The following is a 16,576-nucleotide window of genomic DNA, read 5'->3' as shown; positions in this document are numbered from 1 at the left end:
TCTAACCACTGTAGAGAAGATGGTAAGTTAAATAAGTTGAATAAGCTGCATACACACACACACACACAACGATTTTGTTACCAACGATTTTCTGAACGATTTTCTGTCAGATTATCTGTCAGATTTTTGAAAGTGTAATGAACGATTTTTTTGGAACTACAAACGATTTTTGTATATTCCCTTACTGAAAATCGTTCAGTTGACAAGTCTGACTGAGCTACAAACTACAAACGTGAACGCGTATGAACGATAATCGTTCATCGGTTGACTCAGAAAGTGAACGATTTTTTCAAACGATTATCATTAAACGATATCGTTTAATGATAATCGTTCAAAAAAATCGTTGTGTGTGTATGCAGCTTAACAAGTTAAGTCATATAACATAATCAAAAAAAGTTCAATGGGAAAACCTGAGGCGTTAATTGGTCCTTATCTAGGGGTAAATTTACTAAGAATCGAGTTTGGTCGTGATGACAATCTCGGGTGTTTTAGGCATGTTTTTCATCTTGCAAATTTACTGAAAGCAAACTCGGATTTGTTTGTGAGAGAGTTCATTAATCTCACTCTTAAAACTCGGACAAGTTTGCAAACTCGAATCTTCTCACCATCGGCCAAACTCGGAAGTACTTTTCACCAAAAAATACATCACACACATTTACCAAGAAGCGAGATTACAATCTCGGGAGAGATGCCTGCAAACTTGCTGCCAAATTGACGCTTTAAACACTCACCTCCTGATCAGCAAGTTTTGCCGAAACATGCATAATTAATTTTTTTTTTTCTTGATAGTTTTCTTTTTATTTTGATGAAAAAATTACATGAGGTCCCCCCCAAAACACTAACCAGCCCCGGACTTGCCAGCCTGTCCTGGTACCTAAAATTATGGGGAACAAAATGAATAGGGTTCCCTCGTAAATTTGGTACCAACACCAAGCAGCAGGGACAGGGCTGGTCTTAAATATAGGGGCAAAAAAATTGCGTAGGGGTACCCCTATATTTAAAACCAGCCCTGGACCCTTACTAGGGGGTGCAGATGCCACAGCCAGGGGAGCCCTTTCACAGGGCCCCCCAGCTGCAGCATCAGTCCTGACCGCTAGTCAGCCCAGGCGAGGGATCCCTGGGGAGTTGAGTACTCCTCCAATCAAGGGATACCCCTCTCCAGGGCACCCCTGCCCTAGGCTGATAGCCCGGGGCTATCCCCGCCACCCCTGGGCAGTGGGTGGTGGGTTGATAGTGTCGGTGTTGTGTAAAATTTGAAAAATCAACATTGTCTTTCCAGTCGAACTACAGATGCTAGCAAGCCTCCCCCGCATGCTGGTACATGGAGAACCAAGTACCAGCATGCGGAGGAGCATTATGGGCCTGCTGTCACCTGTAGTTCACCTGTAAATAAATGAGCAAAAAACACTACACACACTGTGAAAATAAAGATTTATTACACACATACATACACACGCAGACTTACCTGCTGCCAGATGTTCACGTCCCCTTGTCAACGTAAAGTATCCGAGTAAAAAATCTGAAAAAAAAAAGCCAATACTCACCCTTATGTCCGGCGACGTTCTCCGCAGATATCCAATTCTGTGGGTGGACACACTGTAACAGCATGTATCACCATACTGTTACAGTCTTGCTAATGAGTTCAGTCTCCTGGCCGCCAGCCAATCAGTGGCGGATTCCATTAGCATTGGCTGGGACCCACGTGGACTTAGCTAATGAGCGGCTCCTCCACGTGGGTCCCAGCCAATGAACGGCCACTAATGGAAGCTGCCGCTGATTGGCTGGCGGCTGGGAGACTCATTAGCAAGACTGTAACAGCCTGCTGATACATGCTGTTACAGTGTGTCCGCCCTCGGAATTGGATATCTGCGGAGAACGTCACGGGACATAAGGGTGAGTTTTGGCTTTTTCTTTCAGATTTTTCGCTCGGATACTTTACATTGACAAGGGGACGTGAACATCTGGCAGCAGGTAAGTCTGCGTGTGTATGTATGTGTGTAATAAAACTTTCATTTCACGGTGTATGTAGTGTTTTTTTACTCATTTCTTTACAGGTGAACTACAGGTGTCAGCAGGCCCTTAATGCCCCACATGCTGGTACTTGTGGTTCTCCAAGTACCAGCATGCAGGGGGGGCTTGCTGGCACCTGTAGTTCGACTGGAAAGACAATGGTGATTTTTCTAATTTTACACAACACCGACACTATCAACCTGCAAACCGACCACCCAGGGGTGGCGGGGATAGACCCCGGCTACCAACCTAGGCCAGGGATGCCCTGGAGAGGGGTATCCCTTGATTGGGGGGGTACTTAACTCCCCAGGAATCCCTGACCTGGGCTGACTATCGGACAGGACTGATGCTACGGATGGGGGGCCCTGAGAAAGGGCTCCCCTGGCTGTGTCATCTGCCCCCCCTAGTAAGGGTCCAGGGCTGGTTTTAAATATAGGGGTACCCCTACGCAATTTTTTTGCCCCTATATTTAAAACCAGCCCTGTCCAACCTGCCTGGTGCTGGTAACGAATTTATGGGGGAACCCTATTCATTTTGTTCCCTGTAATTTTAGGTACCATGACAGGCTGGCAAGTCTGGAGCTGGTTAGTGTTTTTGGGGGGGAACCTCACGTATTTTTTTTTTAAATAAACCATTTTTTTTTACAGGTACAACACAAGCAGCCAGCACATATCTCACTGATATGTGCAGGTTGCTAGCTTGGGCGTGAATTCCAGTGAGAAAAGAAACTCTACAATCTCGGGTCAGTAATCACATCTTCACTTGTAACTCGGGAGAGAAATCTTGATCTGCTTCACCATCGGAAGACTCACTTTCAGCTAAACTCGCTTCTTAGTAAATTTCCAAAACACCCCCAAAAAAACAAGCCCGAGTTTAGGCAATGCAAATCGAGATGAAAAAAAAAAAAAAACTCGACCTATCTCGAATTTTAGTAAATTTACCCCCTAGTGTCAACATTCTGCTCCTCTCTGTTTGAATTACGGTATGTCATTTTGGGGTATTACAGTGCCCTTATAATGTGTATATTTGATTTTGTCAGATGCTTCTCTTCAGATCCTCAGCATGAATGCCTCCTGGTAAATTTGATGTAAACACTTGCTATGATGTTACAGCTAGAACTATACTATCTAAGTCATTTTAATGCTATATCTTAATGTTTTCCAGCTTGTTGCTGCAGACAGTCATGCTGTTACAGTGCGCCTTCCTGGCTCTTTGTCTCGGTGTGGTTCATAGTCAGTTTCCCCGGGACTGCATCACACATGCAGCAATAAAGAATAAAATTTGCTGCCCATCCTGGAAAGATGGCAGCCCCTGCGGCTCGTACTCCGGACGTGGAAAGTGTCGTGACTGGGTAGTACCCTATCCTGTATTGGGCAAACCCGGTTATGTTCGCCAATATGATGATGATCGCTTGTCATGGCCCAAGCATTATTATAACAGCACATGTGAGTGCGCTGGAAAATACAGCGGCTTTAACTGCGGCGATTGCAAGTATGGTTACTTTGGAGAAAAATGTGATCGCCAAAAGATTAATGTTCGGAAAGAGATTCGGGAACTCTCACTTGTTGAAAGGAAAAGGTTCTTCAGCTATTTGGCATTGGCCAAAGCCACAAAAAGCAGAGACTTTGTTGTCCTGTCCACTGGAGACAGACACCACCGAGACACGTACCGCTTTGTGGATGCCACAATCTATGACATTTTTGCTTGGATCCATTATTACTCCATGAAAGCAATTATGAAAAATGGAACCTTTGATGAAAGAAAAACCTATGCCCATCAAGGTCCGGCCTTTCCTGGTTGGCATCGGCTGGGTCTCCTGTTCATAGAGAGACAAATTCAGCTCCTAACAGCCGATGAAGACTTTGCTCTCCCTTATTACGACTGGCGAGGAGAGACAAACTGTTCAATCTGTAGTGAAGATTTTCTTGGTGAAAGTGATGTCCAGGGGATTATAGATGTGTATTCTCCCTTCGCTTCTTGGAAAGTGAGTATTTTTTATTTATTTTTTTCAAATTGGATTTGCCAGTTTCAGGAAACAAAGCCTTTGCCCTTCTCTAACTTTTATTACATACATTGCATTATATTTGTATCTTCCTTTTGTGGTTTTCATTAGGCCTCTTACCTCAACCAGGTAGAAATGTTTAATATTATTGCCCTTGGATTGGACACAGGTCAGCTCTGCTCTGTACATTGCATCAGCTGCATCCACAGAGCGGTTTTCAGACTTGTCCAACAGAGATAATAAACACTACTGATATAGAGGCATTCATGAGACACACAGAAGATGAAGCAATTGGTTTAAACATGGCATGCGTAGGCCAATAAACTAAAGGTGACTGCAGGTAACAATGCCCTACAAAGGCAAAGGCAACTAAATAATGACATCTAATAGTGCATGTATATCATTAGTTCTAATGCAAAGCCATGTAAATAATTTACAAATGTTCCTTATTATGTGATCAATGGGGCCAAATGCAGAATAGGAGCACCCACTCCAAAACATTTATTAAATATGCAGATAAACATAATTTGACTTTCAGGAAATTAATTATTTATTGGGGGGGGGGGGGGTAAATAAATGGTTTTCTACCTTCATAGTACTTTGAGTTATTGGCTTGCAATTTGTTGTTTTTTCTTTTGGACTTTGTATGCTTTATCCATCCACTTATACCATGACGTAGAGGTGTTTGTTTTCATTGCCCAGCATACAACATGGCTCTGTGCTTTTTGCACCGATTACCAGGTAACAAGGATGGACATCGGAAACCGATTATTAGCAACCATCAATGTTTCCGATACGATGGAAGTACTTTTTCCATTGAATACCAGGAATTTAATGGTTGCCAGCCATCAGGGAGGCTTAGTGCCTAACCCTCCCCTCCCACCCCCAGCAGCCCAACTCCCCCACAGCCTAACCCTCTCAGTGGCGAATAACCCTCACTGTCTTCATTCTGAGAATGTCACCATGGTGCCTGGCGACCTGTTGAACCATATCAATATTGTAGTGTGGACATTGTATTGTCATTATGAATGCTGACATGGTGATCTTTGACCATGTAACTGTGGAGCCCTCAATGACCTGGCCCGAAGGTGGTCCATACTAGGATGTGAGCTGTTCACATACAATCTGGGACACCCCAGTTCTTTGTGCCCCCTTGCTAATTAGTATCAGCTGGTGTTTCCATCCATCTGTGGGAGCAGTTTCTTAGAATATCTGTGAAGCAGCGAATATCCTGTTATTTGTACCACTGGGAAAAGCTATTAAATTGATATTTTCTTCTTCAGGCTATTTGCAGCGGGTACAATTATATTGATGCCTATTGCCCCTCTGCTAGTGATCATTGTCAGATGGAAAAGTTGCACAGGAAGCCAGGCGCAGATCCTACCTCCAACAGGCTTCCCTCCTTCCAAGACGTGGAGGACGTACTAAAATGGGAAGACTTTGACAATCCGCCATACAACAGCAGGTCACAGAAGAACTTCCGGAACTCCTTAGAAGGTGGGAAAGTATTTATTATATGTTATTACAATAGCAACTTTAACTGAATCAACACTGAAAGGGAAGAACCTAATTCATCAACATTGATTCAGAATGGCACATCCCCCAGGATCTCAAGGTCTTCATCACACCTATTAGAAGTGTGAGGGGAAATTTTCAATGTTGACACTACTGTACCGATATGTGCAGGCCAACGCATGGAACTGAATTCCCCCCCAAAGTGTTTCCCCTGCATTGCTGTTCTCCACAATAAATGGTTTAGTAGAGCCCCTTACAGTAGGGCTAATGCAGTGTTAGTAATATGCAGTTTGCAAGCTGTAACCGATATAACTGATATACCGACCCTTACGCATATTGCATGTATCAATCCTTGTGACTGAAGTGGCGAACAGCTGGATGGAAAGGGTATTCTCATGTAGGAAAACTTCATTAAGGACCAGTAGTGGCTCCAGAGGTGGGGCTGCTGCACAAAATTCAAATAGGGGAGTCACATCAACTGCCAGTGAGTCCCGGCCGGCGATGTTTGCAAGCGTTTGCGGTGGCAGTTGGTGTTACTCCCCCTATTTGAATTTTGGACTGAGCTGCAGACCCACCTCTAGAGCCACCCCTGTTAAGGACCACGGGGGAGATGTATCAGGGCTTGGAGAGAGATAAAGTGGAGAGAGATAAAGTACCAAGCAATCAGCTCTTAACTGTTATTTTTTAAAAACAGCCTGTATATTGACAGTTAGAAGCTGATTGGTTGGTACCTTATCATTCTCCACTTTACGCTCTCCAAGGCTTGACACATCTCCCCCATGGTCACAGAAATGTGGGCACGCAGACCTGTATATATGCACATACTGTATCAGGAGTCACATGTTTAACAATAAATAACAGATTGTGAGCTCTTATCACTCACAGGGATCTATTTACTAAGCAGTGTTAGGAGACAGAATGAAAAGAGATAAGGTACCAGCCAATCAGCTCCTACCTGTCATTTTTCAAACACAGCCTGTGAGATGACAGTTGGGAGCTGATTGGCTGGCACCTTATGACTTTCTTATCACTTTTTACTCTGTCTCCTAATACTGCTTATTAAATAGACCCCTTCTTTTTTTTGTATGAGAAAAGCAGCTCACTAACGGCGGGGGCGAACACATGCCTGAAAAACTACATAATTGTTACTCAATAAGAATCCACATTAAATGAGTCAAGGTAATCAATTGTAAAGAGAAAAAAAGTACTAAAGACCTGATTCAGAGATGGAGGCAATGTCGGATATTTCTGCAGACAGAGTGATTGTTATCCATTGCGCACGTGATTGAATTGTGATTATGGTTACACAGAAGATTCACTCGCAAAGTGAGTAACAGGTGGTCAGCATCTGGGGGTGGTAACGGGGTGTGGTTAGAAAAACGCAGGTGTATCAGACAGTTTAAACTGTTTTCTGGGTCATGCATAAATTAGCCGCTGCGTCCTTGCTGGCAGCAGGAAAGCCCTCTGTGTGTCTCTGGCAGCTTAGACATACTCAGAAGGCTGATGGTCGCCTGATCTGCGTTCACTGGGCCTGATTCAGAGCCGGACGCTATTTGCGCTCGCTCGTCAAGAAAATAGGGGTGGCTATTCAAATGAACCATTCGCTGTTTGCGGTCTGTTCACGCCTCTAGGTCTGAACGAGCGAACAAAACTTGCGGTCGTTTTTTTGGGAAACTACGCCCCCTGGCCGCTCGCATCCTACGTCATGTCCGCTATTTATTAGATTATTAGATTAATCGAGTACATCAAACAGGGTATGAGCTGCTCGCTATTCTTGTGATCCGAACCCGCTCATCTCTAATTTAAATATAGTAGAATCTTGAGGTGCCAAGCTTACATTACAGGTCATCCATGGGCTCCAATAAAACGGTGCAATTGGTGGCAAAGTATGGAAAGTATGGAAAGTATGGAAAGTAGACAGCTTAGGCCGTCATTCAGAGCCACTCGCTATTTGCGGTCGTTGGTTCTAAAACAAGGGGTGGCTATTCAAATGAACCGTTCGCTGTTTGCGGTCTGTTCACGCCTCTATGTCTGAACGAGCGAGCAAAACTTGCGTTCGTTTTTTTAAAAAAAACGCCCCTGGCCGCTCGCATCCTACGTCATGTCTGCTATTTATTAGATTTATCGAGTACATCGAACAGGATATGAACTGCTCGCTATTCTTGTGGTTGGTTTTTTCAACCGCTATTTTGCGAGCAGTTCTGAGTTAAAAAAAAACAAATGACGTGGTCATTGACGCTGCTGTTTTAATTATGCACACCCATAAAACGCCCGTTTTGACCTTTAAGCACGCCTGTGATCGGATCTCCGCTCCCCGTTTTCAAGCACCTTCCCCTGTTACCACCCACATACGCCTCATTCTGTCACTCAAAATAGCAGGCATTCGCTATTTTGCGAGCACACGATTTTCGGCCGCACTGACTGGTTCGCGCATGCGTATAACGATCCGTACGCATGCGCAGTTGGGCAAACATCGCTCGGAGCGAATGAGCGGCCGCTTACGAGTGGCTCTGAATCAGGCCCACTGTTTCCAGTGTGACTGCTTTTGTGTGTGAGCGGCGATCGTGAGATGCTGTCAGTGGGTGTCTCTATGCTCTGGGCGGCTAGTGAGACATTAGTGTATTTTCGCAATTGCGGTCTGTGAGAAATTGCAGGTGCGATGGCATTTGCGTCCATCTCGGAATCAGGCTCTGAATACAAAATCACAAATACATTAATACATACTTGCCTACTTTTGAAAATGACTTTGAGGGAGATTGCAGATGTCTGTAGAATACAAGCACGATGCGTCATTGTGAGGGCATGGTCTGCTCCACCCAATGGGCGTGTTTTGCTCAACCTATGGGTATATATATTTCTGAAAGCTGAGGGCCTGATTCAGAGCCGGACGCTATTTGCGCTTGCTCGTTCAGAAAAAGGGGCCGGATATTTAAATTGAGCGCTCGCTCTTTGCAGTCTGTTGACGCCTCTATATCTGAGCGAGCGAACAAAACATGCGCTCGCTATTTTGTAAAGACGCCCCCTGGCCGCTCGCATCCTACGTCATCTCCGCTATTTATTTGATTAATCGAGTACATCGAAAGGCGTCTGAACTGCTCGCAGTGCTTGTGGTAGGATTTTCCTACCGCAATCATGCGAACAGTTCAGGCTAAGAAACAACCAAGTGACGTAGCCGATGACGCTGCTTTGTTAATTATGCACACCCTTAAAATGCCCATTTTGACCGTTTGGCACGCCTGCGTTCGGATCACCACTCCCCGTTTTCAAGCACCTTCCCCTGTTACCACCCACAAACGCCTCATCCTGTCACTCAAATTAGCAGACACTCGCTATTTTGCGAGCGCTCGATTTCCGCCCGTAATGACTGGTTGGCGCATGCGCATTATTTACGACCCATACGCATGCGCAGATGTGCGAACATCGCTCAGAGCGAACGAGCGGCTGCTTACAAGCGGCTCTGAATCAGGCCTTGACATCCTAGCTCCACCACTGAAATTAATATATCTCTACAGTATATGAATAGATTTCCCCCACACACAGTAACACACACAAATCACATGAATAGATTCTCCCCCCCCACACAGTCTCCCACACACACACCATCTCCCACACACACATGACACGAATAGATTCAAACACACACAGTCTCACACATACACATCACATCACATGAATAGATTCCCCCCATACACAGTCTCACAATTACATCACATGAATAGATTCCTCCCATACACAGTCTCACACACACATATCATATGAATACATTCCCACACACAGTCTCACACCCACACACATACCACATGAATAGATTCCAGCACACACATCACATTGCTAGATTCTCCCCCCCACACAGTCTCATACACACACATATACACATCACATGAATAGATTCCCACACACACTCACATCACATGAATAGATTCACACACACACACACATCACATGAATAGATTCCCACACACACAGTCTCACACACATATCACATGAATAGAATCCTGAACACCCACAGTCACACACACATTACATAAACAGATACACACACACGCAAATAGATTCTCCCCCACACAGTCATACACACACATCACATTAACAGATTCACACACACGCACACATTACATGAATGGAATCCCCCCCACACACACATAGTCTCACACACATCACATGAATAGATTCCCACATAAACAGTCACACACACACATCACATCATATCACATGATTAGATTCACACATACACACAGTCTAACACACACATCACATGAATAGATTCCCACAGTCACACACACACATCACATCATATCACATGATTAGATTCACACATACACACAGTCTAACACACACATCACATGAATAGATTCCCACACACAGTCTCACGCACACATCACATAAATAGATTCCCACACACAAACACAGTCTCAGACACATACATCATATGAATATATTCCCCTACACACACACACTCACAGTCTCACAATTACATCACATGAAGATTCCCCCCACACAGTCTCACACATCACATGAATAGATTCCCATACAAAAAGTCACACACACACACACATACCACATGAATAGATTCTCCCCTTCACACAGTCACACACACACACATCACATGAATAAATTCCAGAACAGATACACACATCACATGAATAGATTCCCCCGCACACAGTCTCACACACACACATCACATGAATAAATTCCAGAACAGATACACACATCACATGAATAGATTCCCACACACACACACACACACACACACACACACACACACACACACACACACACACACACACACACACACACACACACACACACACACAATCTGACACACATATCACATGAATAGATTCCTGAACACCCACAGTCACACACACACATTACATAAATAGATACACACACATGAATAGACTCTCCCCCATAAAGTCACACACACATATCACATGAATAAATTTACAAACACATAGTCTCACACACATCACATTAACAGATTCACACACACACACATTACATGAATGGAATCCCCCCACACACACAAAGTCTCACACACATCACATGAATAGCTTCCCACACACACAGTCGCACACACACACATCACATCACATGATATGATTAGATTCACACACACACATACAGTCTAACACACACATCACATGAATAGATTCCCACACACACAGTCACACACACACACACACACACACATCACATGAATAAACCCCCCCACACAGTCTCCATTACACATCATATGAATAGATTCCCACACACATCACATGAATAGATTCCCCCACACACACATCACATGAATAGTTTCCACCCACACACAGTTACACACACATCACATGAATAGATTCCCATTCACACAGTCGCACACACACACATCACATCACATGATATGATTAGATTCACACACACACATACAGTCTAACACACACATCACATGAATAGATTCCCACACACACAGTCACACACATCACATGAATAGATTCCCACACACACAGTCTCACACACACATCACATGACATGATAAGATTCCCACACACACAGTATCATGCACACATCACATGAATATATTCCCCTACACACACACACACACACAGTCTCACAGTTACATCACATGAAGATTCCCCCACACACAGTCACTCACATCACATGAATAGATTCCCACACACACACAGTCACACACATCACATGAATAGATTCCCATACAAAAAGTCACACACACACACAAACCACATGAATAGATTCTCCCCTTCACACAGTCATACACACACACATCACATGAATTGATTCCCACACACAGCCACACGCATCACATGAATAGATTCTCCCCCCACCCAGTCTCATATACACATCACATGAATAGATTCCCACACACACACATCACATGAATAGATTCCCACACACACACAGTCTCAAACACACACATCACATGAATAGATTCCCACACACACAGTCACACACACACAGACATCACATGAATAGATTCCCACACACAGCCACAAACACATCACATGAATAAACCCCCCCACACAGTCTCCATTACACATCACATGAATAGATTTCCACACACATCACATGAATAGATTCCCACACACACACATCACATGAATAGTTTCCACCCACACACAGTTACACACACATCACATGAATAGATTCCCATACAAAAAGTCACCCACACACACACACATACCACATGAATAGATTCTCACCTTCACACAGTCACACACATACACACACACACACACACACACACACATATACATCACATGAATAGGTTCCCCCCACACACAGTCTCACACACACATCACATAAATAGATTTCCACACACACATCACATGAATAGATTCCCCCACACACACAGTCACACACACATCACATGAATAGATTCCCACACACACAGTCTCACGCACACATCACATAAATAGATTCCCACACACAAACACAGTCTCAGACACATACATCATATGAATATATTCCCCTACACACACACACACACACTCACAGTCTCACAATTACATCACATGAAGATTCCCCCTACACACAGTCTCACACATCACATGAATAGATTCACGCACACACACACAGTCACACACACATCACATGAATAGATTCCCATACAAAAAGTCACACACACACACACAAACCACATGAATAGATTCTCCCCTTCACACAGTCACACGCACACACATCACATGAATAGATTCCCCCGCACACAGTCTCACAGACACACATCACATGAATAAATTCCAGCACAGTCTCACACACATCACATGAATAGATTCCAACACACAGTCACACACACACACATCACATTACTAGATTCTCCCCAGACAGTCTCATACACACACACATACATATCACATGAATAGATTCCCACACACACACACACACACACAATCTGACACACATATCACATGAATAGATTCCTGAACACCCACAGTCACACACACATTACATAAACAGATACACACACATGAATAGATTCTCCCCCACACAGTCACACACACATATCACATGAATAGATTTACAAACACATAGTCTCACACACATCACATTAACAGATTCACACACACACACATTACATGAATGGAAATCCCCCCACACACACAAAGTCTCACACACATCACATGAATAGCTTCCCACACACACAGTCGCACACACACACATCACATCACATGATATGATTAGATTCACACACACACACACACACATACAGTCTAACACACACATCACATGAATAGATTCCCACACACACAGTCACACACATCACATGAATAGATTCCCACATACACAGTCTCACACACACATCACATGACATGATAAGATTCCCACACACACAGTATCATGCACACATCACATGAATATATTCACCTACACACACACACACTCACAGTCTCACAGTTACATCACATGAAGATTCCCCCCACACACAGTCTCTCACATCACATGAATAGATTCCCACACGCACACAGCCACACACATCACATGTATAGATTCCCATACAAAAAGTCACACACACACACAAACCACATGAATAGATTCTCCCCTTCACACAGTCACACACACACACATCACATGAATAGATTCCCACACACAGCCACACGCATCACATGAATAGATTCTCCCCCCTCACAGTCTCACATACACATCACATGAATAGATTCCCACACACACAGTCACATGAATAGATTCCCACACACACAGTCTCAAACACACACATCACATGAATAGATTCCCACACACACAGTCACACACACACAGACATCACATGAATAGATTCCCACACACAGCCATACATACATCACATGAATAAACCCTCCCCTACACAGTCTCCATTACACATCACATGAATAGATTCCCACACACATCACATGAATAGATTCCCACACACACACACAGTCTCACACACATATCACATAAATAGAATCCTGAACACCCACATTCACACACACATTACATAAACAGATACACACACACACAAATAGATTCTCCCCCACACAGTCACACACACACATCACATGAATAGATTTACACACACATAGTCTCACACACATCACATTAACAGATTCACACACACGCACACATTACATGAATGGAATCCCCCCCACACACACATAGTCTCACACACATCACATGAATAGATTCCCACATACACAGTCACACACACACATCACATCATATCACATGATTAGATTCACACATACACACAGTCTAACACACACATCACATGAATAGATTCCCACATACACAGTCACACACACACATCACATCGTATAACATGATTAGATTCACACATACACACAGTCTAACACACACATCACATGAATAGATTCCCACACACACAGTCTCACGCACACATCACATAAATAGATTCCCACACACAAACACAGTCTCAGACACATACATCATATGAATATATTCCCCTACACACACACACTCGCAGTCTCACAATTACATCACATGAAGATTCCCACCACACACAGTCTCACACATCACATGAATAGATTTACGCACACACACACACAGTCACACACACATCACATGAATAGATTTCCATACAAAAAGTCACACACACACACACACACATACCACATGAATAGATTCTCCCCTTCACACAGTCACACACACATCACATGAATAGATTCCCCCGCACACAGTCTCACACACACATCACATGAATAAATTCCAGCACAGTCACACACATCACATGAATAGATTCCAACACACACAGTCACACACACACACATCACATTACTAGATTCTCCCCAGACAGTCTCATACAACACACAATCTGACACACATATCACATGAATAGATTCCTGAACACCCACAGTCACACACACACATTACATAAACAGATACACACACATGAATAGATTCTCCCCCACACAGTCACACACACATATCACATGAATAGATTTACAAACACATAGTCTCACACACATCACATTAACAGATTCACACACACACACATTACATGAATGGAAATCCCCCCACACACACAAAGTCTCACACACATCACATGAATAGCTTCCCACACACACAGTCGCACACACACACACACATCACATCACATGATATGATTAGATTCACACACACACATACAGTCTAACACACACATCACATGAATAGATTCCCACACACACAGTCACACACATCACATGAATAGATTCCCACACACAAAGTCTCACACACACATCACATGACATGATAAGATTCACACACACACACAGTATCATGCACACATCACATGAATATATTCCCCTACACACACACACACTCACAGTCTCACAGATACATCAAATGAAGATTCCCCCCACACACAGTCTCTCACATCACATGAATAGATTCCCACACACACACAGTCACACACATCACATGTATAGATTCCCATACAAAAAGTCACACACACACACAAACCACATGAATAGATTCTCCCCTTCACACAGTCACACACACACATCACATGAATAGATTCCCACACACAGCCACACGCATCACATGAATAGATTCTCCCCCCTCACAGTCTCATATACACATCACATGAATAGATTCCCACACACACAGTCACATGAATAGATTCCCACACACACAGTCTCAAACACACACATCACATGAATAGATTCCCACACACACAGTCACACACACACAGACATCACATGAATAGATTCCCACACACAGCCACAAACACATCACATGAATAAACCCCCCCACACAGTCTCCATTACACATCACATGAATAGATTCCCACACACATCACATGAATAGATTCCCACACACACACATCACATGAATAGTTTACACCCACACACAGTTACACACACATCACATGAAGAGATTCCCATACAAAGTCACCCACACACACACATACCACATGAATAGATTCTCACCTTCACACAGTCTCACACACACATCACATAAATAGATTCCCACACACACATCACATGAATAGATTCCCCCACACACACAGTCACACACACATCAAATGAATAGATTCCCACACACACAGTCTCACGCACACATCACATAAATAGATTCCCACACACAAACACAGTCTCAGACACATACATCATATGAATATATTCCCCTACACACACACACTCACAGTCTCACAATTACATCACATGAAGATGCCCCCACACACAGTCTCACACATCACATGAATAGATTCACGCACACACACACAGTCACACACACATCACATGAATAGATTCCCATACAAAAAGTCACACACACACACATATACCACATGAATAGATTCTCCCCTTCACACAGTCACACACACACACATCACATGAATAGATTCCCCCGCACACAGTCTCACACACACACATCACATGAATAAATTCCAGCACAGTCACACACATCACATGAATAGATTCCAACACACACAGTCACACACACACACACATCACATTACTAGATTCTCCCCAGACAGTCTCATACACACACATACATATCACATGAATAGATTCCCACACACACACACACACACACACACACACACACACACACACACACACACACACACACACACACACACACAATCTGACACACATATCACATGAATAGATTCCTGAACACCCACAGTCACACACACACATTACATGAACAGATACACACACATGAATAGATTCTCCCCCACACAGTCACACACACATATCACATGAATAGATTTACAAACACATAGTCTCACACACATCACATTAACAGATTCACACACACACACATTACATGAATGGAAATCCCCCCACACACACAAAGTCTCACACACATCACATGAATAGCTTCCCACACACACAGTCGCACACACACACATCACATCACATGATATGATTAGATTCACACACACACACACACACATACAGTCTAACACACACATCACATGAATAGATTCCCACACACACAGTCACACACTTCACATGAATAGATTCCCACACACACAGTCTCACACACACATCACATGACATGATAAGATTCCCACACACACAGTATCATGCACACATCACATGAATATATTCCCCTACACACACACACACACACACTCACAGTCTCACA

The 16,576-nt window shown here is 43.6% G+C and overlaps 1 protein-coding gene across 2 annotated transcripts in view; it reads left to right on the top strand.

The window, feature by feature from the left end:
* Positions 1–16,576, top strand: part of LOC148442012 (tyrosinase-like) — a 69,465-nt gene that overhangs the window by 7,087 nt on the left and 45,802 nt on the right. The window contains exons 3-4 of one of the 2 annotated variants that reach the window (XM_088464353.1): positions 3,175–3,994; positions 5,296–5,507. In XM_088464353.1, coding sequence (XP_088320479.1) covers positions 3,194–3,994; positions 5,296–5,507 — 1,013 coding nt within the window. In that variant the 5' untranslated portion in view covers positions 3,175–3,193. Of the gene's footprint in view, positions 1–3,174; positions 3,995–5,295; positions 5,510–16,576 lie in introns of both variants that reach the window. The other variant, XM_088464354.1, reaches the window with a different exon arrangement.

The sequence above is a fragment of the Taudactylus pleione genome, unplaced genomic scaffold (genome assembly GCF_031769625.1).
Source record: "Taudactylus pleione unplaced genomic scaffold, aTauple2 ptg001661l, whole genome shotgun sequence".
NCBI classification, from domain to species: Eukaryota; Metazoa; Chordata; class Amphibia; order Anura; family Myobatrachidae; genus Taudactylus; species Taudactylus pleione.
This window is presented reverse-complemented; position numbering and strand designations above follow the sequence as displayed.